The sequence below is a fragment of the Myotis myotis genome, unplaced genomic scaffold (genome assembly GCF_014108235.1).
Source record: "Myotis myotis isolate mMyoMyo1 unplaced genomic scaffold, mMyoMyo1.p scaffold_m19_p_1, whole genome shotgun sequence".
In the NCBI taxonomy this organism is placed as follows: domain Eukaryota; kingdom Metazoa; phylum Chordata; class Mammalia; order Chiroptera; family Vespertilionidae; genus Myotis; species Myotis myotis.
In genome coordinates, this window is record NW_023416313.1 from 46,740,242 (window position 1) to 46,765,178 (window position 24,937).

At 40.7% G+C, this 24,937-nt stretch overlaps 2 protein-coding genes and 1 long non-coding RNA gene across 12 annotated transcripts in view; all 3 read right to left on the bottom strand.

Annotated features, from left to right (window-relative positions):
* Positions 1-1,280: 1,280 nt before the first annotated feature.
* Positions 1,281-16,638, bottom strand: LOC118669725 (cytochrome c oxidase assembly protein COX18, mitochondrial). Of its 2 annotated transcripts, none has more exons than XM_036335926.1 (6): positions 16,140-16,638; positions 14,619-14,719; positions 12,017-12,180; positions 9,989-10,110; positions 7,419-7,526; positions 1,281-2,649 (listed from the first exon to the last, which is right to left on the bottom strand). In XM_036335926.1, exons 1-6 carry the CDS (start codon positions 16,554-16,556, stop codon positions 2,476-2,478), a joined length of 1,086 nt encoding a protein of 361 aa, XP_036191819.1. In that variant the 5' UTR covers positions 16,557-16,638; the 3' UTR covers positions 1,281-2,475. The 2 variants fall into 2 exon arrangements, with proteins under 2 accessions (XP_036191819.1, XP_036191811.1); XM_036335918.1 differs by having other exon boundaries at positions 9,989-10,113; positions 16,140-16,634.
* A 568-nt stretch (positions 16,639-17,206) lies between these two features.
* LOC118669735 lies at positions 17,207-22,252 on the bottom strand. Its single transcript, XR_004972114.1, has 2 exons — positions 18,629-22,252; positions 17,207-17,502 (listed from the first exon to the last, which is right to left on the bottom strand). It is a non-coding gene; the product is annotated as an uncharacterized LOC118669735 (long non-coding RNA).
* A 391-nt stretch (positions 22,253-22,643) lies between these two features.
* ANKRD17 (ankyrin repeat domain 17) overlaps positions 22,644-24,937 on the bottom strand; it is a 174,475-nt gene continuing 172,181 nt past the window's right edge. For 7 of the 9 annotated variants that reach the window (XM_036336032.1, XM_036336022.1, XM_036335959.1 and 4 more), the window contains 2 exons: positions 24,766-24,930; positions 22,644-24,124 (listed from right to left, as the gene is read on the bottom strand). In XM_036336032.1, the coding sequence (XP_036191925.1) occupies positions 24,065-24,124; positions 24,766-24,930 (225 nt within the window). In that variant the 3' untranslated portion in view covers positions 22,644-24,064. The remainder of the gene's footprint in view (positions 24,125-24,765; positions 24,931-24,937) is intronic. The other 2 variants (XR_004972115.1, XM_036335970.1) reach the window with 2 other exon arrangements.

Consider the following 24,937-nt stretch of genomic DNA (forward strand, 5'->3'; position numbering starts at 1 on the left):
TTATTGTATACATTGGAAAAGCAATTCAAAAAGTTTGAAAATGGGAGAGCAATAGGAAACTAGGTAAAATATACATATGAAAAAAGATACAAATGTACATGACATCAAGGGGAATCACAGTAAACAAGGTAAAGTGTGCACACGAAAGGAGATTTACCTATTTGAAAGGGAGAGTCAAGCATGGCTTTATTTTTCACTTTTAAGAAAATGACACACTTTGAGTAGTCAATGGAAGGGGGTTGACTTCCCTCATCCCATCGAGAAAAATATCTGAATCAGTACACAATGATACATACACTAAGAGCCAACTTACTCCAGAGAGAACCAAAACTGTCCCCAAACCTCCCCTCTTTTTGCTGTAATCGAGGACACACATTTCTATCTCTGCTTCCTCGATTGTACTGGTATATGTTGCAGTTTTTTGAGGTAGTTATTTTGGTAAGTCAGCACAAAGACTGAATTAATGAATACTGAACCACTCCTACAGAGTGAGGTTCCTGTGAGCCTCTGGTCACATTTGTCAACCATTAATACAATGTGTTGTTGAGTCATTTACCTTAAACTCATGGCCAACAGACTCTGGACTGAATGAAGCTTATCTAATGCAGGAGTTTTCTCCTTAAGAAGCTTCACAGACTTCTTGTGATTAGAACACTAGGCTGCACTTCAGCATGACACTTAGAGGCCATTTTAAATAGAGAAATAATAATTTAAAAAAAGCACAAAAATGAGGAAACAACAACATAGCACTAAGTAGAAAAAGGACACTTATTTAGTTTGAAAGCTGAGCTATGAAGACACAGCATTGCCTTGTTTGACTTCCTGGGAAAATGTGCCTCGGGGGACTCAAATATTTTGCTCCTCTGTGTATGTCCAAGAATGTCATCAAAAGTATTATGAGTACTGATTTGGGGTTTACAAATAAATTTTAGCGTGTAGGCAAATACAAGATCTGCGAATGAGGGTTGACTATACATAAGTTTTAATTCCTTTACTGGGAAGTAGGGTTGTCTCAATCATAAACCAGGGCTGGGAAGTCATGAAAAGAGAACCTAGTCTCAACTGCTTCCTCTAAATTCTCAGTAAGTTGCAATAACATGGCAACCAAAATGGCTAAGATATAATAAACATCACTCAAGAAATGACTTAACTTCATTTTAGTTTTTTTTAAAAAATATATTTTATTGATTTTTTTTACAGAGAGGAAGGGAGAGGGATACAGAGTTAGAAACACTGATGAGAGAGAAACATCTATCAGCTGCCTCCTGCACACCCCCTACTGGGGGATGTGCCCACAACCAAGGTACATGCCCTTGACCAGAATCGAACCTGGGACCCTTCAGTCCGCAGGCCAACGCTCTATCCACTGAGCCAAACCGGTTAGGGCTCATTTTAGTTTTTATTGTAAAACATAAGATGGAATGATAGGGCATCTCAGAAACAGGTTCATATTCCAACTCAGTGAAAATTTGTAATCTTCTCAAATACCTGTCAAATTTATTCCTAAATATCTCAACCAGAATTAATTTCATCATCTTTTTGAGTTAAACAAGCAGACTACTAGGTCCACAATTTATATTACCTGTCAATTTTTCCTATATCAAACCTCTACCACTGTTAAAACTCATCAGAGTACTTAATCCTCCCAAATAAATAAGTTTATAAAATCAGCTCCAAAATCAATAGCCCATCTGGTTTACTCTCCTTTGATTAAACAAGCTTAAGCTTAAGTTGTTTCACTTTGCTCTAGTAGTACTTAGTTCTATACTTTGTATTTCAGACTTCTTAAATCTTAGGAAAAGGAATGTACACTGTCTGTCTTCTTTCAGAATGTGGTTAAGAGGCCACACCACCTACCATATTAGGTACTTTCTTGCATGCATGGACTCCTCTACCACCATGTATCTCAAGTCCATTTTTTTAAAAAAATCACAAAATGACTCACTGCTAATGTAAGTTCCATTCAAATAAGATTTCTTAACCGGGAGTCACCAGAGGCATTTCAGGGTCTGAAGGCCCCCATGTTGTCAGTCTGAGGATTTTTCTGAAGAGAAAACATCGTTTCATTAGATGCTCAAACAGGAATATGACCATTCAGACCTCCAAAATCTTTAGAAATGCCTCATTGGATTCTCTTGTTTTATATAATTTTCATGGGTGGGACTATTCAGTACAATTTGACATCATTTAGTATCTAGTCCTGTTCTCCAAACTTCTACCACCTCTAGCAAGTTGTAATTCTATAAACAGAACCAGGCACTTTTATATTCTTAGGGTACAAAACAAACATGCCACCTACATACTAGCATTTAAAAGATTTTAAGTACTGTCAATTACAACTGGATTATATTTTAACACAATACTTCACAGAGTTCAAGATTTTAAATAAGGGCAAATTAAATCATATCTGAATAAATCTTCTAAGTATATTAAAGTGTTAGTAATACTTCTGTTTCAAAATCGCTGAAAAGTATGTCATTTCCTTGAAATGTACTTGGCGTAGAAAGCAGCAAAGAGGTCCTTATAAGGAGTGTCTGAATCTCCCTTGGTCAACGGTATACGGCAAAATTGGCGAAACCTAGGAGAACGCAGCAGCAAGTTCTGTGAAAGGCCCATGAAGCTGGAGCATAACCAGTAGAGAACAAGTGACTATAAAAAAAAAAGGACATGAATGTTAGCACCACTCATTCTCCTCGGACACCAAGCTTCAGAGACAAAGATAATTATAATCTCTGCAAATGGAAGTACACTAGGACTAAACAAGACCTGCAATGGTGATTAGATATCTGTGAAGGGTCCAATAGGTAAGAAAGAAGGATGAAAGGAAGACCAAAAAGCAAAAAAGAGAGGTATTCGTGATAGAAAGTGGATGACAGAGTAGCTCCCAGGGCCCAAGAGAGGTCTCGCCGCCCTTCTTTGGCTTATTCCCCACCAAGAGTCCTGACAAACTGCCATAATCAGAGGTAGGGTCCTAGAGGTACAGCCATTTATGATGGCAAACTTAGCCTCCCTAGACTTCACTTTCCTCCATATAGTCATCTATCTACCAACTTTTCTAGTAACCAGTTGCTAAGAATGGTTAGGAATGCATTATCTTTGCTTTTTCTGAGACTTATAGCTCAGCATATCGTCACTTTTCTTTTGTACTACCATCCAGACTGATGTATGTAAGGTCAGTAACTAAGTCCTACAGCCTCTCAAAACAATCCCACACAAACTTTTCTTTGGCATCAGAAGGTCACCAGAACCCAGAGGCATGACTATGTGGTGGCTGAGTCCAAGCCCTGGAGTCAAACTGCTTGAGTTTGAATTCCATTTATTTGACTTTGGGTAAGTTATTTTTCTTCTGTTTCAGTTTCATTTATAAAATGGGCACAGGACTGTACCTATCTCAGAAGGCTGCTGTAAAGAATAAATGAGATAACTCACATAGATGGTAAAGCAGTGTGTGGTCCATATTAAGCACTTGCATTTGTTCCAAAAGCAAGTTTTGAGGAGCAGAAAGTAACACATCATCAAAGGCAGATTACCACTGTAGTTAAGAGCAAGAGCCAAGCTACCTGGATGTGTAAGACTCTGCCACTTAACAGATGAGTAACCTTGGATGAATTACTTAACCTCTCTGAGCTTAAGTGTCCTCATCACTAAAGTGGAGATTACAGTAGCAGCTACTTCAGTGCATTGTTGGGAGAATTATTAAGAGCTAATATATGCAAACCACTTCAAATAGTTCCTGGCACAAAGTCAATGCTGACTAAACATGTGCTATCACCATCATCTGATTTATCCACTAAGCAAAAAGTACCCTGAACTCAACTGTACAGACTATAAACTGTCTATTAAAAATCACTCCTCTTCCTTAGTAATAGAGTCCTAATTTCCAGAAGGGTATACTGCCATAGCGGAGAAAAACTTCATCCCAGCCTCTTCCGCAGTGAGGTGTGGCCAGGTAACTAAGAGGTGAGCAGGAGTGTTTGGTGGGACAGCTGGCAAGGCTCCCTCCAAGCGCTGACTGTACGTGAAGCACCCTGTTACCACTCCTGCAGAGACAAGCTCCAGCAGCCATCACGGCCATATTGGGGCCTGGAGGACAGACATTACAGACTGTGGATGGTGGAGCATTAGGAGAAGCAGCCCTAACTGGTTTGACTCAGTGGATAGAGGGTCGGCCTGGTAACTGAAGGGTCCCAGGTCTGATTCTGGTTGGGAGCACGTGCCTGGGTCGCGGGCTCAAATCCCCGGTAAGGGGTGTACAGAGGCAGTCGATTGATGATTCTCTCTTATCATTAATGTTTCTCTCTCTCTCTTTCCCCCTCTCTGAAATCAATACAAATATATATTAAAAAAAAGAGAGAGAGAGAAGCAGGCTGGGTCTCTCATGTCTTGTAAGAGATACACTAAGCTGCCTAACTGAATTTCCTATATTTGAGAGAATAAACTTTTGGGTATTTAAGACACTTTTTTAGATGTGTTACTCACTTTGAACCCAGACCCTCACTGAAACTTCACTGCCCTTATTTTATTTGAGCTGGGGGGTTTCCTCAGTTATAATTGGCATTATTTCTCCCCAGAAATGTCATGAACCTGTATTTTTCTATTTTATAGGGTATTTTACAACAATACTACTATTATATGAAAATTATTATAAGTACTTGGTGTTATTTCATTAATTCTCACAGACATAATGATGTCTATTTAAGACATGTAGAAACTTACTTATTTTATACAGGAGCAATGACAATATTATGTCTAAGGGACAGCTTTAGTTATATATATATATATACATACTAGGGGCCCGGTGCATGAAATTCGTGCACTGTGTGTGTGTGTGTGTGTGTGTTGCGGGGGGGGAGTGTCCCTCAGCCCAGCCTGCCCCCTCTCACATTCTGGGAGCCCTCAGGTGTTGACCCCCATCACCCTCCAATCGCAGGATCGGCCCCTTGCCCAGGCCTGACGCCTCTGACAGAGGCGTCAGGCCTGGGCAGGGGACCCTCATTTCCCCCCATCACTGGTTCTGCCCCCAGCCCAGGCCTGATGCCTCTGGCCCAGGCATCAGGCCTGGGCAGGGGACCCCCAGACCCCTCCGATTGCTGGCTCTGCCCCTTGCCCAGGCCTGATGCCTTGGCCAGAGGCGTAGACCCCCATCACCCTCCGATCGCCTGATCAGCCCCTCTGGTGGAGGCGTCAGGCTTGGACAGGGGACTCCCATCTCCCCCCGATCACTGGCTCTGACCCCCGCCCAGGCCTGAGGCCTCTGGCCCAGGAATCATGCCTGGGCAGGGGACCCCCATCTCCCTCTGATCGCTTGCTCCACCCCCCGCCCAAGCCTGACGCCTCTGACCCAGGCTTCAGGCCTGGGCAAGGGGACCATCATATCCCTCCAATCCCCAGCTCCGCCCTAAACCCAGGCCTGATGCCTCGGCCAGAGGAGTTGACCCTCATCACCCTCCGATCACCAATCACCAGATCGGCCCCTTGACCAGGCCTGAGGCCTCCGGCAGAGGTGTCAGGCCTGGGCAGGGGATCCCCAGCTCCCCGTGGTTGCAGGCTCCGCCCCTGCCCAGGCCTAACGCCTCTGGCCAAGGCATTAGGCCTGGGCAGGGGACTCCCAGCTCCCCGCGATCTCCCGCTCTGCCCCTGCCCAGGCCTAATGCCTCTGGCCGAGGCGTTAGGCCTGGGCAGGGGACCCCCAGCTCCCCGCGGTTGCAGGCTCTGCCCCTGCCCAGGCCTAACGCCTCTGGCCTAGGCGTCCGGCCAGGCAGCGGCGACCCGCAGCTGCAGCGGCCCCGCGATCGTGGGCTCCGCTTTAGGCTCAGGCAAGGGACCCCTAGCTCCCGGGACTGCCAGCTTCGACCGTGCCCAGCTCCCATCGCTGGCTCCACCCCTACTTCCTGCTATCACTGGCCAGGGCGGCAAAGGCGCCTGATTCTCCGATCATAGCTGGGGGGCAGGGCAAAGGCGGCCCCAGGACCACCTTTACCCTGCCCCCCACCTCTTAGCTCCCCCCTGGGTTTCCGATCACTGTCAGTGGCAGGGGGCTTCTTCCTGCTTTCCCTTTCGCCTCCCTGCATTGTGCCTACATATGCAAATTAGCCGCCATCTTTGTTGGCAGTTAATTTGCATATAGCCCTGATTAGCCAATGAAAAGGGTAGCGCCGTACGCCACTTACCATTTTTCTCTTTTATTAGTGTAGATACACACACACACACACACACACACACACTGAAATATATTTTACTGATTTTAATTTTTTTCTTACGGAGAGGAAGGGAGAGGGATAGAGAGTTAGAAACTTCGATGAGAGAAAAACATCGATCAGCTGTCCCCTGCACACTCTCTACTGGGGATGTGCCTGCAACCAGGGTACATGCCCTTGACCGGAATTGAACCTGGGACCCTTCAGTCTGCAGGCCGATGCTCTATCCACTGAGCCAAACTGGTTAGGGCAGTAATATATGTTTGATGCTGAATACATACTGTTCCAGATTCCTAAGATAAGTAACATGAAAAACTTTACATATGCTGATATAACCCTAACTATCAGCAACAAATGGATTCTACGTTATGGTCTATGTGTTGGCTCTGAACAAAAAGAGAGCTATACCCGACAGAGCTTTTGCCTTCTTGGCACTAAGTATTCATGGGTAATAAGCAAAAGACCAAAAATATGAAATAACTGCAAACATAACAATTTCTCTATTTCTATAAAAGTTTAATTACAGACCTCACTAGTTTGGCTCAGTGGATAGAGCATTGGCCTGTGGACTGGGACTGAAGGGTCCTGAGTTCAATTCCCGTCAAGGGCACAGGTCCGGGTTGCGGGCTCAATCCCTACTGTGGGACGTGCAGGAGGCAGCCGATCAATGATTCTCTCTCATCATTGATGTTTCTATCTCTCTCTGCCTCTCCCTTCCTCTCTGAAATCAATAAAAATATTATTTTTTTAAAAAAGTTTAATTATAAATAAATAGGGGCAAGTGTACCTATTTCATAAAGAGTTGTATGAGGTTAAATATCACATACGAACACATATGGACTTGGCACAGAGTTTGCTTCTTTTTTAAGTGCTAAATTCCTTACCTAAGTCTATATAGACAGAAACAATTCAATAAATCACCTAATCAAACAGAGCAAATACTTTGTTCATAGTAGTGTGCAAGGTACTTTGCAAAATTGTAAAAAGAAAAAAGGTTTGAGTTAGTAAGAGAGTTAAGACGTTCACATACAGGGAGGTCAAAAAATCCCAAGAAATACGTGTCACTTGGTGACAGAGACAGTAAATTAGTTATTACAGAAAAACTCAGAAACCAGTAAGGGACTGAGTTTTCAGAGAAAGCTCTCAGTAGAAGAGGCAGAACCCAGCCAGATAAAGCTAAGGTCAGACAAGGTTTAGCACACAATGCTGGTGTTTACTCACCGAAGGTACTGTCGCAGCAATTGGAATCATCAACACTGATATTCCCCGAACAAAGTAGGTAACACCCGTCTGAAAACGAGACATTCCAACTTTTTGTAGAGCAACAATCTAAAAGGGAAGAATATATACACACACCATGATTATGAAAATGCATAAAATGGCCTTCACTTACATTTTAACCAATGAAAAAAAAAAGAAAACACTGATAAGTTTATTTGGTTGATCATCTTTTATAAAACTTAATAATCATGCAGAAATCTTAAAAAGTAGCTTTAATTAATAGCAATAAAGAAGAGATTCAACTATATTAAACAGAATCACAGCATAATTTTTATAAGACAACTAGAGGTCTGATGCACGAAAATTTGTGCAAGAGTAGGCCTTCCTTCCCCCAGCTGCCAGCACTGGCTTCCCTCCAGCACCCGGGACCCAGGTTTCCCTCCCCTGGCCGCCAGCAGGCACCCAGGATCCAGGCTGGCTTCCCTCCGGCCTGGCTTCGTCAGGAAGGATGTCCAGAAGACATCCGGTCTAATTAGCATGTTATCCTTTTATTATTATAGATGTTTTTTAAAGATTGTAAGACTGAAAGTCCCTTCAAGATAGGTACTATGGCTCTGGCCATTGTAGCTAAATTAGGTGAGCATCATCCTGTGCACCAAAGGGTCTGGGGTTTGATTCCTGGTTCAGTCCCTTCTTGCGTTGCATGCTAGAGGCAACCAACCAATCTCTCACATCGATGTTTCTCTCTCTCCCTCTCCCTTCCTGTCTCAGTCTCTCAAATCAATAAAAACATTTTTTTAAAAAAGGATAGGTAGTATGTATGAATCATTACCCTTGTTTTTTGGTACTTAAGTACAGTGCCTGGCAGGAACTGTACTTAAGTAGGAACTTGGTATCTCAAAGATTTGTGATCTGGCTACATGGATAAAGGGAATAACTAAGGCAAGGGAAAGCAGTTATAGTTTATGAATTACTTATTTAAGAGGCAACATAGCAGTAATGATTATGAGCCCAGACTCTAGCCCAAACTTCCTAGGTTCACATGGCAGCCCTGTATTTAGTGGTCATATGACTTTGTGCAAGTTATTAACCTTTCTGTTCCTCACTTTCTCCACCTTAAAATGCACGTAATAATAGTAATAGTACCTATATCACGGAATTAGTCAAAAGAATTAGATGAGTTAATTAGCCCTAGCTGGTTTGGCTCACTGGATTCCAGTCAAGGGCACATGACTGGGTTGTAGGCTTGATCCCCAGTAGGGGGCATGCAGGAGGCAGCCAATCAATGATTCTCTCTCATCACTGATATTTCTATCTCTCTCTCCCTCTCCCTTCCTCTCTGAAATCAATAAAAAAATATTTTTTTTAAAAATGAGCTAATTAATATAAGCTATTAAAATAGTGCCTGAAATATGGTGTATGTTAAGTAAGAATGAGCTTTTCTTAAACATATACATACTGGGTTAGTAGATGGTATAAAGGAAAGACTAAAGGACGGATATTAATCCATGGTGACCTTGTATTTATCACTTTCTTCTTTCTAACAAATATTCACTAAGTCCAACCACGTTCACAAGACTCTGCTGGGTTCCCTTCTAGGGAAATACACTTAGACCAAACACTTAGACTGGAGTCTTTCCTCAAGAAACTGTCACCCAACACCTTACAGTGTCATCTTCATTTTTTTTGTCTAAGAAAATAAAGGTATATGAGACTTCCCAGAGACCAATGGACATGAAGTCTATGAGATCACAACTGAGGTAGGTAATTTCTAAGGTTTCTTCTAGTTCAAAGAGTCTATGTTCTTTTCAGAGTTTGAGAACAGCTCTTTATGAAATTAAAGGCATGCTTCCCATAAACTGTTGAATAAAGGAGCATGGGATAATGGTAAGACATGGCTAAGACGTCATATTGAATATGTATGTGTTTTTCCACTCCATCTTATAAAGAAATTCTATGATTTTTCTAAGATTGCATAACTAAAAAATGGCAGTCAGGTAATGACTTTATTCTCTGCCTACAAATTTATATATTAAACATATACACAAAATACCAATCTATTGTGGGAATAAAACCAGATTGATTAGACATCTTAATGACCGTCTTTAACCAAAAGCGAATCACAAAACTGAATGTATTAGAATCATATAATTTTAAAGTTGAAAGAGACTTTGGAAGTATTCTAATTCAGCTTTCTTACTTTAATGATGAGCATTCTGTCCCCCAGAGAGATTAAGGAACTGACCCAAGACAGTCAGTTTGTCGATGGCTGACCTGCAACCAGAAACCACACTTAATTCTAGCTCTACAGGCAGAACCCCAGCCAGATGAAGCTAAGATCAGACACGATTTAGCACTTAATGCTGGTGTTTACGCACTGAAGGTACTGTCACCGCAATTGGAATCAACACTGATAATCCCTGAACAAAGTAGGTACCACCCGTTACCTACTCACCTTCAGTGAGTAGCTCTGAATTAAGACTCAAACACATTTATATCTGATGTCAAAACAGCAACAACAGAAATCCTAATAATTTAAATGGCAAACAATCTTGTTTAAAACCACTGACCTCTACTATTATTAAATTGATGGCACCAATGCAGATAGGCAGAATCCAAGTGGAATCCAGTGCAGTGAGGTCAGGAAACCACAGGACCCCACCAGTCGCTAACTGCTCCTGGACAGAAAAACCTGCTGAAAATTTAAAAATAAAATAATTTTTATTTTATACACAAGGAAATACACAAGACATATGTAGGATGATAATTCCAAACAGGTGCCCCTCACACTAAAGATTTGCATTGGTTTTATTCAGGCTCATTTCATTCCATAACACAAATCAGTCCTTCCTGGATTAAGAGGCAAGCAGCTTTCTGTAGCAAACAGACTTAGAGAGAAAAAAAATAAAAATATGTAGCAGTGCCCTGACGGTGTGTCAAGTGGTTAGAGCATAGGCTTATGCACAGAAGGGTTGAGAATTCAATTTCCAGTCAAGGGCACAATTCCCAGTCAAGCGCATGTACCCGGGGTGCAGGTTCAATTGGTGTGTGTGTGGGGGGGGAGAGGCAACCAATCCAGGCAACTAATTAATGTCTCTCTCACACATGATGTTTCTCTCTCTCCCCCCCTCCCTCCTTCCCTCCCTCCCTTCCACTCTCTTTAAAAATCAATGGAAAAATATTCTTGGGTGAGGATTAACAACAACAACAACAACGAAGTAGCAATAATTGTTTCAGGCTTAACTTTAAATAATTATGTAGCCAGAGCTGCTTCTTTAGAATCTATTCAGATTACTTTCTGGTTAGAAATGCCTTTAAATGAAAGTAAAAAACAAATGCTTTAGTTCATATTGTTTCTTAATTAATGTTTACATTTATCACTGAAAGCTTTTCTGTTCTCTTAAGTTTATAAATAAAAACAATTCCTGGTTAGGAAACCAAATTCTGAAATTATAACACTAATTTTATTATGATCTCTAAGAAGCAATATTACTGCTTTCCTTTCTAGATTTATTTTCTCAACACAGCTAGTTTGCTTACACTCATTATTTTAAATTGTATATTTATACCCTTTATAAGCAAGACTGGTTAAAGTATTCTATTTATGAAAAGTATGGGGTGATAGACACTTTTCAAAAGAGGACATTCAGAAAGCCAAGAGACATATGAAAACATGCTCCAAGTCACTAATCATCCAAGAAATGCAAATCAAAACAACAATGAGGTACCATCTCACACCTGTCAGACTGGCTATCATCAACAAATCAACAAACGACAAGTGCTGGAGAGGATGTGGAGAAAAAGGAACACTCCTGCACTGCTGGTGGGAATGCAGACTGGTGCAGTCACTATGGAAGAGAGTATGGAGTTTCCTCAAAAAGTTAAAAATGGAACTCCCATTTGACCCAGTGATCCCACTTCTAGGAATATATCCTAAGAAACCAGAAACACCAATCAGAAAGGATATATGCATCCATATGTTCATAGCAGCACAATTCACCATAGCTAAGATCTGGAAACAGCCTAAGTGCCCATCAGCTGATGAATGGATTAGAAAACTGTGGTACATCTACACAATGGAATACTATGCTGCTGTAGAAAAGAAGGAATTCTTACCATTTGCAACAGCATGGATGCAACTGGAGAGCATTATGCTAAGTGAAATAAGCCAGTCAATGAAAGAAAAATACCACATGACCTCACTCATTTATGGATAATAAAGACCATTATAAACTGATGAACAAAAATAGATACAGAGGCAGAGCAGCATCGAACAGACTGTCAAACTACAGCGGGAAGGCTGGGGAGGGTTGGGGGGTGGAAGGGGGCGGGTAAGAGATCAACCGAAGGACTTGTATGCATGCATATAAGCATAACCAATGGACACAAGACACTGGGGAGTAGGGGATGCCAGGGGAATGTCAAAGGGGGAAAAAGAAGGAGTCATATGTAATACCCTTTGTAATACTTTAAGCAATAAAACAAAATTTTAAAAAAAAGAAAAAACAAAAGTATGGGGTTTTTTGTTTTTTTCTTTAGAGTACAAAGACAATGTTAGGGAACTTATTTGGGGGGAAACAAACTTCTATAATAACTACCTTCTGAATGTGTTGCTCCTGTGCTAAAATTCCGCAGAGCGACAGACATAAAGATCCACATTGGAAGCTGAATCCAGACCAACACTGTGGCTTTGAAAGGGTGGCAATTATCCCGAATGTACAGCTCTGAAACAAGCCTCTGCATATTCTTTAGATAAGTGAACCTATTTTGAGGGAAGAGGGGAAAAGAAAAGGGAGAAAATGTCATTTGATCACCAATAGTGCTTCATAACCATAGCATAAACACGACCAGGTTGTGGGTATTGGCTGAAGAATTTGTGTAGGATTTTTAATTATCACAAGCTATATTAAGGAGCTGCCTAAATAAAAGGTAAATAAAGCCTTTTACTGAAAATTCTCTAGCAATGTATACAAATTACATAACAATTCAATAAATCTAACATTGGCAGACTGTAAGCTTTGTCTATGGTCTTCTTTGGCTAGTTAGGCTTTAAGGGAAACCTCACTACTAAACTGGTATTATTGTACTTTCTATAGGAAATATGAAAAGTAAAAGTACATTTTATTCAAACCTTCCATTCCAGCCAAGCTTAATTACTTGGTCCCTGAATATATTTGTTTGTACCAATGTGGTTTTGTACTGTGTGTGCTCTTAGCCTGTCAAAACAGTCTCCGTTCTTCAATTCCTTTTCATGAATATTTTCTTCGTTTCTCTGTTAAGCATATTAGTTATTCCTGTTGTTAAGTCTCACTTTCTTGACTACAGTCTCCTTGAAGGTCAAGTGCTGGGTCTTATTCATCTCTGAATCTCTTGCCATATATTTTGTAAAAGGTATGGCATTCAATAGGTTTGCTACATTTACTTGAATTAAGACAGCATACACAGACATTCCAGGGTCTTTGTAATTCTGTTACTCCTTTATAGACACCTGTATTTTCTGATGCCTGAAATGACTTAGGTCATTCAACAAATCAGACTTCCGCATCAGCATACCTTTGGAAATTATTTTACCATCTGTGTGGACAATCCACTCTCTTGGCTGTCCACCTGGCAAACTCCCTTTCACCTTCCAAGACTGTCCCAATGAAAATGTAGGAAACCTTCAGAGTGTCTTTCTAGAAAGCCGCCCATCTCCAAAACGATGTGGCTGAACAATCATACCAGTGCTGCATCACCAGGGTGCCACCAACTTATCTAGGATGTATTTACAACCCAGGTGAGCAGTTGTAAATCTGTTCTTTTGGCATAGAGCTGTAGTTCTGAGATTTCTCTGATCAGTAAAACTTCAAAACTACAGGTTTGTCAAGTCTTCTTAACACTAAATAGAGAGAAGCACTTTCATAATGAAAATAGTTGGCAAATGTATACCTATAGAGCTAAATGTATGGATAACCATATATATGTGTATACATATATATGTATTTCTCATTTCTGTGAAATGGTGAACACTATGTCACAGTATAGTAAGGATAAGAATTTGGGAAACTAAGTAGTAGCTTAGGTTGACTGAAGCATGATGAGTTAGAAGTTCCCAGCAGACAACTATGGTCATGCACCCTTGGGCAAGGGTTTCTAGGACCCCAGAAAGATTACTACACACGGTAATTACAGTGGATGGACAGCACCCTAGCTATCCAGTTGCTTCTATTATAATATTCACATTTTCTACTTCCTCATTCCTGAGGGCTACTGCTTACTGTATCTTTTCAAAAAGGTGAAGTTTGGAAAATAACCTGTATGATTTGCTGACTAAAGCACCAACAGACTGGCACAGTATCTTTATCCTGTGAAGCCTTCCCTGACATTCCATAATGACCCAACTCCTTGCACAAAACCTTTTTTATAGTACTTAATTCAGTCATTATTTGATTGCAGGTCTTTTCAGTAGGATGGGGTCTCTTTAAGTATAAGAAACTTGCCTGGCCCCAGTGGCTTAGTGGTTGAGCATCGACCTATGAGCCAGAAGGTCACAGTTCGATTCCCAGTCAGGATACATGCCCAGGTTGTAGGCTCAGTCCCCAGTGGGGCATGCAGGAGGCAGCCCATCAATGTTTCTCTCTCATTGATGTTTCTATCTCTCCCTCTCCTTTCCTCTCTGAAATAAAAATACATTTTTTTAAAAAAGAAAGAATAAGAAACTTGCCCTTCTTATCTTTGTTTCTCCATTTCTTTGCTTTCAGTCCAGCATATAAAACAAGGTGTCCCCAAAAAATGTATACACAGTTTAACAGCTCATAGCTCAATTTTGAAAATGAAATGTATGTTTATAAACACTGCCTTTATAATTATTCAAAGCGTGTGTATACATTTTTTTGGGACACCCTAAATTATGCCAATCCTGGCCGGGTAACTCAGTTGTTTAGAGCATCATCCCAATACACCAAGGTTGCAGGTTTGATCCCCAGTCAGGGCCTATACAAGAACCAACCAATGAATACATAAATAAGGGGAACTTTCTCTCTCTCCCAAATCAATAAATAACAAATAAAACTATCATGCCACATAAACTTATTAAAATCCTAAAGAAAAAAAACTACTTTGCTGCTAAAGCTACAGAATACTCAAACCTATAATTAACATAATCACTTTCACATAATATACATATATTTTTATGGTCTTATAGGCACAGAATGATCTTACCTGGCAACTCTTTTGGACCACCCCAACTGTTTTGCACGAACTGCAACTTCATGGTTAAGGTGTTGTGCAATATTTTGTATTTCTGGTTGCAAATTTTCCACCTAGCTAAAGAAAAATTTGTTATGAGCACATAAAGGATATTTATAACCACTCATAGTTTTATTTTCTATTCCCTCAACTCATTTAAAGTTTTGGTTTCCTGCCCAGCCAGAGTGGCTCAGTGGGTTACAGTGCCGTCCCATTCCCACTGGGAGGTTCTGAGCTGATTCCATCAGGGCGTGTACTGGGTTGCCAGTTCCATCCCCAGCCCATCAGGCCAGGCTGCATGTGGGAGGCAACCAATGGATGTTTCTCTCTCACACTGATGTTTCTCTCTCTTTCTCTCTCTCTCTCTCTCTCTCTCTCTCTCTCTCTCTCTCTCTCTCTCTCTCTCTCTCTCTCTCTCTCGCCCTCCCGTCCCTCCCTCCCACTGTCTCTGAAATCAATGGGAAAAATATATCCTCGGGTGAGGATTTTAAAAAAAAATTATCTACTGAAGCATGTCAAAAAACCTTAAGTCTAAGCATAAGACGTTAAATTGCTTAAGATATCCTGTTACAACCAAATCGAAATGCCAGATTATACACTTAGCTGTGTGCTGTTGGGCAAGTTACTTAACCTCTAAGTTCTGGTTCCCTCATAAATAAAATGTGCAACAGTACCTACTTCACAGGGTTATTCTAAGGATTAAATGAGAACTGCGCCTGCAATTTTATGTGGCATCCCTGGCTTTCCCAGTACCGTCAACTAAGGAAACAGAAGGGTATTAATTAAATCTCTAATATTTTCTGTGACAGCCCCCCAAACTTTGCATTATCTGCCCTGTGTTGATTCTGTAAAGTAACTCACTGCGTTGATCCTGCTGACGAATCTCTTTCCGTTTCGTTTCCAGGCTTTTCCCCCCAATGATAATAATCTTTGAAGCCATTTTTTTTTTTTGAAGTCTTCCATTTTGAATACTATTTTGCTTTCGTTGCACTTAAACTCATAATATGTGACTTGACCTCATAATCTCGGGAAGCAGGGCAGGAAGGTCTCCCTATCCTAATCTCACACAAAAGATAAGGAGGCACCGAAGGGCGAGCGGCTGAGACTCGCAGGACACGGGCCTGTGGGTGGACTGGCCTGAATCAGGGGTCAAGTTTGCAAACCACTAGCTCGGCAGTTCTTCCCCAACACGACCAGTCGGAAAGCCCAGCCCGGGAACTAAAGATGCTGCAACCAGCAGGGGGTTGCAGCCTCTAAAGAGGGCATTTCACAGGTCGCACCAGACAGTTTTCCTGCTCCTGATTCCTTTCCTCTAACAAGTTTAGGGACCGCTCCTGCTTTGAGCACAAACCCAGAGGGTAAACGAGATGGCTGGTGCACGTGCTACTCAACATCTCTTACTTCCCACGTCCAGGGCGCGTTACCCTTCTTAGCAACGACGCGGTCACGACGAGGAACACTAAGCCGACCGCCTGCGGGCGCGGCGGCCCTCACCTTGGCCAGGATGTAGTGCTGGTAGGCCGCCAGGGGCAGCGTGACGGCGCCGCGCAGGGCCACGGTGGTGAAGAGGATGCTGCCCCACCAGGGCAGGCCCGTGACGCCGTGCGCCGCGAGCAGCATCTCCTCCGCGCCTTGCACCGGCGCCGAAGCGGCCAGCGCCTCGTACCAGCCGCCCGCGCCGCCCGGGTCAACTGCAGACACGGAGGCCACCGCCCACGCTGGCAGAGCCGCGCGCCTGGCACCGCCGGTTGCGGCCGGAGCAAAGTGCGGGCCCGGGGCCCCGGGCTGCAGGACAGGCGGCGGCCGCAGCCACCTCCCGCCCAGCCGGCCCAGCATGGGTGCCAGGGCTGAGCCCGAAAGGCGGGCTTCACCGACGAGCGGCAGGTACAGTTCCGGCGACCCCGCGCGCATGCGCCGGCGACCCCGGAGCGTGCGGTGGGCGCGCGCCCGCCCTCGGCCACGGTTGACCTTCCCGGTCAAGTCAGTGACGTTCGCGTCGCAGGGGAGATGACGTGTAGGATACGGAAGTCCCGCCTTTCCCACGCGGCACTGGGCAGGCCTACTGCGCGCGCAGGAAACTTTCCCGCTGCCGGCGTGGACCTGCTCGGAGGCTGGACCGGAACTGCAGAGGCAGAGGCGGGGCCTTTCTAAACTCAGTCTTGACCGTGTGCCTTTTCATTCTTTTTTTTTTTTTTTAACCTAATCGAATTGTGTCATTTTAATGGATGAAGCTGGGGGGGGGGGGGGGAGGAGTTTGCGGCCACGGGGTGGTCCCCATCTCTTTCTGTGCATCCTGATTGCTTCCCTAGAGATGGACTCAGTGTTGTGCCAGAGCCAACACGTGGCAGAAATGCCGCGTGGAGAAAGCCGTGTGCTTCTGACCCATCCTGCTTTAATCAGCACCGCTTAGGCCCCAGCCAGTTCATCCAGTCTGTGGTATAAACATTGAACTGGCTCATCTGTTCCAGATAGAATTTTTAACCCCACCTGCAAACTGAGTTTCCTTCATTTTATCTTTTCTAATACGTAGCTATTAACGTAAAAACATTCAGACCTGTAAATAGTTTTTGTGAGTTTATTTGAGCCAAACTGTCAACAACTTCCAGGGAGCAAATCTCAAGTATTGGGATAATGCTCCAGAGAATGGCTGTGTTTCGTCTTTTTTTATGCATTACAAAGTGGGTGGCATAGGTGGGTTACATGAAACCCATTGGTGTTCAGAGAGGCTGCAGAAAGCAAAGCAGGGAAAACTCTAGAATGAGCTAGTTAACAGTCAAAATTAACATAACAGTAACAATGAAGAAATTTATGGTCTCCTTTCCTGGCTCCCAGGGCATTTGGTTGTGGCCTGAGGTGTCTGGAAAAAAGGGAAGTTTGAAGTTACCCAGACATTTCAAGGGTATGTTATTATAGATGCAAAAAGACAGATAGGCTCAGTTAAGGTAAAGGTTGACCTTGTCAGTGAAGATACCGGCCTAAGACAACTACCCGCCATAACTGCTTTTAGTTAAAGTTTAATTTCAGACCATCCTTTGTAATTACTTTAGGTCTCATTGGGTCATCTGCGATTATAAATACCATGCAGGCCTTCCTTGAGCTTGTCAGGTTAGCATGGGACTCCTTTCATCAACATAGCAAAACTGATATTAAAGACTTAAACTATAAGAGAACATTTATAAAATCATGGAGGTGGAAGAAGTAATTCGTACAAGATAGGCTTAGAAAACAAGATACAGAGGTAAGGGAAGGGCCCTTGGAGCTTAGAAGTGAGGAAGGTAAAGGTGATGCAGGGGGCAGGGGGAAGCAAAGGCTTGCTCCTGGGAGGGAGAGCCCTCTGGGTCCTCTGTTCTCAGTGTTTTAAGGAGATTAGGGGAGGTCCCAGGGGAAGATCTCAATAGACTCTTCAGCAGCTTTCCTGGACTGTCCTTTCAGGGTCCTGTCCCCACTGATTGGTTGGTTGGTGCCAGGGCAGGGGGCCATTTTTCAATGGAGCTGGTCCTGAAGTCAGCCATGGCTTTGCTCCTCTGGTTTTGCTGCTTTTTTGGGCCTGGAGCTAAAATACAACTGAGGTCTAGATGTTATCTCTAGGGAGGAAAGGTCAGGGGGTCCAAACCACAAGACCACTGATATACTAGTGAAAAGGTTAACTTTAAATGCAGGCAGACAGGGCAGGAGTCTAGTGGAAAACAAAGGCAGGTGGAACATAGGCAGGGGCAGACATGGCGGTTTGAGCCAGCCTAACCACAGGAACAACCAAGCAGAAATAAAATGTTTCTGGACTCAAAAGTGGGAGGCATGGGAAAACAAGGGAGGGCCTTTAGCAACAATATGTACAAACACATAGAAACAGAAAAAGTTCAGCATAGGAACAGAGAACACATAGAAACAGGGAGAGTTTAGGCCCATTGCTGGGCAAAAACAATTGAGGGAATCTATCAGGCGACGACACAGGTAGGCATAGAGCAGGCTTGTAGCAAATGTACCTCTGGACCATAAGGCTTTAACCGGCAGCCCATTCTTGGGTCCCCCTCCCCTTGTGGGAAGTCTGAATGTGCTTGTCATAAATTTTCCACTTTTGCTTAAATCTTCTGGTCTGCATGGCTCATTCTTCGACGTCCTGAGACACGACCCCAGGAAAACACCTCGGCTCATCTTTCCGGTCATCACTAGAGGAGGAAAGGCCACCCTGAGGACAAGGTCCCACCCTACAATTGTCCTTTGCTAGGCACCCAGGGCTTTCCACCCTAGGGACCTGTACTCTGCTCATGTCTAACTGCCCACTACAGTACCAGGTACTCTTCTCTGGATCTTATATTCCTTCAAACTGATAAATTTATGTATGAATTTTTAAATGTTTAAATATACATATCCCAATATATGGTATATATAAACTAGTAACTAAAGTTCTGCAGCACACCAAAAATGTATTTTTTGATTTGACAAAAAAATGTAATTTTTATTCACTCACACTGGACAGCTGTGTTGGCTGTTGTCATTTTTATATTTAACAAGCTAAGAGATTAGTGCTTCTATTAGTCAGGGACTAGGATCTCTTCAAACAGTGTAGGCCCACCTTTGCTGCTACTCATTGGGGTCACATATTCTCATCTTAAAGTGTTCCATTTGAATATTGTGATCCAAATAAAATTTATAAGTATTTATTTCATATGTGTAAACATACATTTCTTAACTCATAATGGGGAAGATTAGAACTTGCTACCTACTTCATAGATAAAGTTGGGGGGAAATGTCTATTATAAAGCCCAATACAAAAGTAAAGTATTAGCATTAATGTGTATGTATGTACTAGTCATCCAGCAGTGTGATGCCCTGTATCTTTTGAGTTGCAGAATACAGTATAAAATGAGCATACAAATATTGAGCAAACCAACCAAAACCATGTTAACCCTAACACTTTGCAAATGAACTTGTGCAACATAGTAAAACATTTTTTAAGTTCTATATTTATAGTCTATTCCCATCATTATTACTATTGTCACATGACTCATTTTTAAAACTTTAAGCTCCTTAAATTATGTATTTTTCTACAGCTTCTGAAATTATCACAGTGCTGAACAAAGGAATGGAGATCAAAATATAAATATAGGCCTAATATGCTTTCTAAAATGTTTGACAAAAGAAATTTAAAAAATTATTTTCATGAGCAATTGTTAAAGTGATCTCTGGGATCAGATTTAGGTTTTTCTTTACTACTTTAAGGTCTTACTTTGCAAAACCAAAATTACCTAATGTAGTTACCTTCTTTCTCTTTATTGAAAAAAAATCCTCTTGTATAATCTTGCTCATGTTTACTTTGTAAGCATTTAAGCATGCAAAATTGGTTTTTACCTTTCAGAAGTATGGATTCATTTAAAAGCAGTAGTACGAAACCTCTTAAAAAACATCTCTATTAGGAACACAACCTGTATTCCAACTGTCACATTATGAAGTCATTCTTGCTCTTGTCAAAGCCACAGTGGCTGTTTTCTCTGTATTCACTTACTTACCCACATACAAGTGATGGTATATTTGCCATCCATCAAGGTGTGTAAAATAGGTAACATAGGTTATATTAAAGTATTTAATGATGCTGTCATGCTAAATTCCAGTCACCTGGAATTAACACCAGTTAATTCACAATAACACTAGCTCTTGAGTATTGTGACTTAAGCATTTATCAATGGGATGTATATTTCCAAAGAGACTCAGGAGAATCCAGGATTTATAGAGTGTAACATAAGTATACCAAACATTAATATTAAAGAAAAATCTGGACAGGTTCACTTACCCTGGTTAATAGAATACTGACTACATATAGTGACTTAAAACAATGAATTAGCCTGACCAGGTGTAGATCAGTGGTTGAGTGTCAACCCATGAAACAGAAGCTCACTGTTAGAATTCCCTGACAGGCATACCCAGATTGTTGGGAAGCGTTTGATCCCCAATAGGAGGCCTGCAAGAGGCAGCTTATGGATGTTTTTCTCTCATCAATGTTTCTCTCTATTCCTCTCCCTTCCTCTCTAAAATCAATTTTAAAAATTAAAAAAACACCAATGAATTAGTTTTCCTTTGGTATTTTAATCATTTCAAAATAATTTTTAAAATTTGCTATTTGAAGTTTCAGCATGCTTGAAATGTTCTGTTCTGTAATGCCAGATCTGTGGGAATGTTTCTGAAAAATAACAAAATGAAAATAGATTGAAAAAAATCAGAGGATCTTAAGAGGTTTAGTGACCTTGAGTTGCCATTTAGCCTAACACTTTATATTGTTTTAATAAAGTAAATAATGTAGGGTGCATAATAAATTTATGAAATGTATATTTAGTCATTTGAGTAAAAAAAAGTTAGAATGATATTTTCATAAAGAACAAGACAGGCTCATTAAGTAAACTATCTCCAGTTCCCCTTTTTACCTCCTAAGTGGATGACTATAAGTCATTTTCAATTAGCAACAAAAGGATTTAACTTTACAGTAATGAGAAACAGAAAGGGAAAATAATCTTTCAAATAGATACCAAAATGAATTTTTGTGAATATGTTGGTATAAGTTGAAATATGTTTGAAAGGCATGAAGTGGGTATTCTGTTGGCACAGGTAAACAAAATAATTCCTAAAGTAAATCTATAAACAGATTACAAAACAACTGCAATATTAATTATTTTGGGATATAAGGTCTAAACTAACCTAAGTGTTATTTCCAAGAATTAAGTAACTTTGTGAGAGACACACATTGATTGGTTGCCTGCCACAGGCGCCCCAACTGGGGCAGGTGAAAGAACCTACATCCCAGGAACATGCCCTTGATCTGAGACACTTCTCTCTTTGGTGCGAGGGGCTCACATTCTAATCACTGAGCCATGCCAGTCAGGACTTAAGTCACTTCTTAAAAGAATGAGAGAAAAGAAATACATTGGGTCATCTGCAATTACAAATACCACATACTTTCAAAAGGGGGGGAGGAGGGAGTCCTGGATGGTCCCAAAAGATAATGCTTTGTAATGTTCAGATAAAAATGCACTGCATTACATCTGAAATATAAAAAATGTATTTGAAAAATGTTCCTAATATAGGTTTCTAAAAGCATGTTATTGTAATTAATAAGCTCGATCTCCAAAATTAAATATGGAACATCCCAATCTATATCCCCATATCAGAGCTTGAAACTTAATATAGGGCTTTTTCTCTTCTTTTTTCAGTAAGATACTGAATTTTAAGAAATTCAGTTTTGTGAATCAATAGAACTCATGTGTTGTAATAAATATGGGGTGGTATCTGTTATCTAGCAGGATAATTTTAATTGGAAAATAACCCTAATACAGGAAAGAAATTAACCAAAAATTATAGGATAGGGCCAAAAGTCATATATAAAACATTCTATTAAACAGCATTATATCCCTTTCTTAGTAAAGTGCTACAATTTTATTTCATAGCTGTATTAATTTGTAGGGTCGTATTTAGCCTTTCCTTTAAATTTGGTTATCGCCAAAGCCGGTTTGGCTCAGCGGATAGAGCGTCGGCCTGCGGACTGAAAGGTCCCAGGTTCGATTCCGGTCAAGGGCATGTACCTGGGTTGCAGGCACTTCCCCAGTGGGGGATGTGCAGGAGGCAGCTGATCGATGTTTCTCTCTCATCGATGTTTCTAACTCTCTATCACTCTCCCTTCCTCTCTGTAAAAAATCAATAAAATATATTTAAAAAATAAAAAAATAAAATAAATTTGGTTATCAATCAGTCAGATATAAAAACAAATTTAGCTATTTTAAGACCACCCCCTAAATTACAAAATAAATATATGTTTGTTTACACACCTCAAGGATATGTTTGAGAAATCTCCTTTTTATTCTTTATTCATGCCAGAGGTTAAAAAAAAATGTTCTTCATTTATTTGAAGAGCCAAGGAATCATTATTAATACTGTCAATGCTGGTGATTTATCTGAATTTTAGTTAGCTTGTTTCACCACTGTGGAATTTGTCTAATTAAAAAAAAACACAGATTGATACATACTTCACTTTTATGATTACCTTCTTTTACATTTCAACCATACAAATTTATTTTTCCATATGAGACAGGGTAGAACACATTCTTCTTGTATACGTTACTCTTTATTGTTTCAAGTGAATGGAATAAATTCCACTGAATAGTTTAGTGTGGCCCTGTATCCTATATAAACAGGTTAAAAGAAGACTTTATTTTATAATCTGTGTATTCACGTCTACCATAAATTGTCTTCATGACAAGTGCAGAATTTCTTTAATTACTTGCCTCAAGTTAGCTGTTGATCCTTTTCACTGATAATACACAAGTGTAGAGAACAAGAAGCCTTTAAAATTGGGGGGAAAATACTTTCCCCTATATTACTGAATATTTGAATTTTATGTGACTCTGGATGGCCAGGAAAGCCAGTGTTAAGAATCAGTATTACCCAATATAAAATAGTACACTGAATTGTTTAATAATAAACAGTACATTAAGAGCTTGTATATGCTGACTGGGAACCAGTGGTGGCTTTTAAATTCTCAGAAAGGCTAAACATTTTATGGTTAGCAGGAACCACAGGTGATGATGAAGGTGCTCCATGTCTCTGTAGCAGCCATTACATTAAAAATGTTTACAAATTATGTCATGAGCAGTAAGAGAATTTTACTGGTATTAGTGATAAAGGTGAAGAGAAGAAAGAGTGAAGTGTGCATTAGTTAAGTGTGGCAAGGCAATAAAAAGACAGAGAAAAGTGATAAATTTCTTCTATACGTGCTTTGCTGCAAACAAATTCAAAAGAGCAATATGGATATTTAAAAAGCCAATGTTGGGAAACATCCATTGATAATGCCCGTTGTTTTACTTTATACTTAAATTACACAAGCAGAAAAGTTATGCTTATTAATAGTTTAATGTATGAAGGAAACATCCAGATTTCTGAATATGAAGGTACATATCTCACATTAATTTAAGTCTACATAAAGTAGAGCCTCTATACTGACATATTGAAATTTACTTTCTGCTTAGCCTTCTCTGTTATGTAAACAATTGTACATTTATTTGCCATTCTAAAACTTCAGGATCAAGTTTACATAATTTTGCTAAATTTCCGTGTTTGCTCAGAAGCAGTTTACAGTACTAATACCAACCAGCCAAAGAACAGCTTCAACAGAAAGTTATGTCCAAAGGGGAAGAGGGAGAGCAAAAAAGAAAAATGGTAAGAAAAATGCTAACTAAGGTAAAACAGATGATGATGGGGAATGGGCAGTCACAAATGTTCACAGAAAATAGGTCAGTTAGTAAGTTCTTCTGCAAAAAGCCTACACACTTCAGTCAAGCACATCAGTAGAATGATTTGGGAGCATAAAAATAGTTTTCCGGCCACTTGTGATTTCCTCTGTATGAAAAGGAATCTGCAGGCTAACAAGCTGATCTTCATCAGCCAAGCTGGTTCATATGCACACTGTTCATGTGAGGTGCCCAGGGTCCAGTCCACACCTATGAAGAAAGAAGGTGCATTTTATTAAATGTGTATTTAACATATAGTTGACTAAAATAAAACTCTAGCTATGGACTAAAATAGCTAAATCTCATTTAATTTGCAACATACTTGAAAACAATGAAGAAAAGCAATGATAAGCCACTTTTACCAATTATTTCCTTGCCTCTCCTCTTATTCCTCAAATAGGATCCAACATCATTTTTTAAAAACCATTACCTGGGTACATAGATTTATGACTGTAGAAGGAAAATGAGTCAAATATATTAAACATACACCAAAAAACACTAGAATATACAATGTATCTATGAATTTGTAATTATACAGTTTTGACATTTATGATTCTCTCAATAACCTCTATATGGCCCTTTTCATAACTAGTAAATTTTGATCTATAAAATTATAAAACTTGGCAACTTAAAATCTTTTAATTACCATCTACTGCCAAACGAAATACTTTATGCCGTTCATAATTTCAGCACAAATTATGTACCATTTTCTACATCCCTCTGCTATATTAAATTTCCTTAACTGCCCATATTCACCATAATCTCTCACTACCGTGATTTACCTGTATCCTATTTGTCCCAGCATCTCATATACACTAATACATAAATGTTCACTTAATGATCAGCCTTACCGTTTGAGGGCCATTATTTTCTGTGGAGCTTGAAACCATCTTTATTAGGGAGTTCCAAGAGGGGTCTGCAGCATGAGGGCCATTAAATATGGGTCCTGCAGCACCATCAGGAATAGGTGCTACTGAAGGAATCATTGCATTCCCATACACAGAAAAAGGCATACCCTTAAAA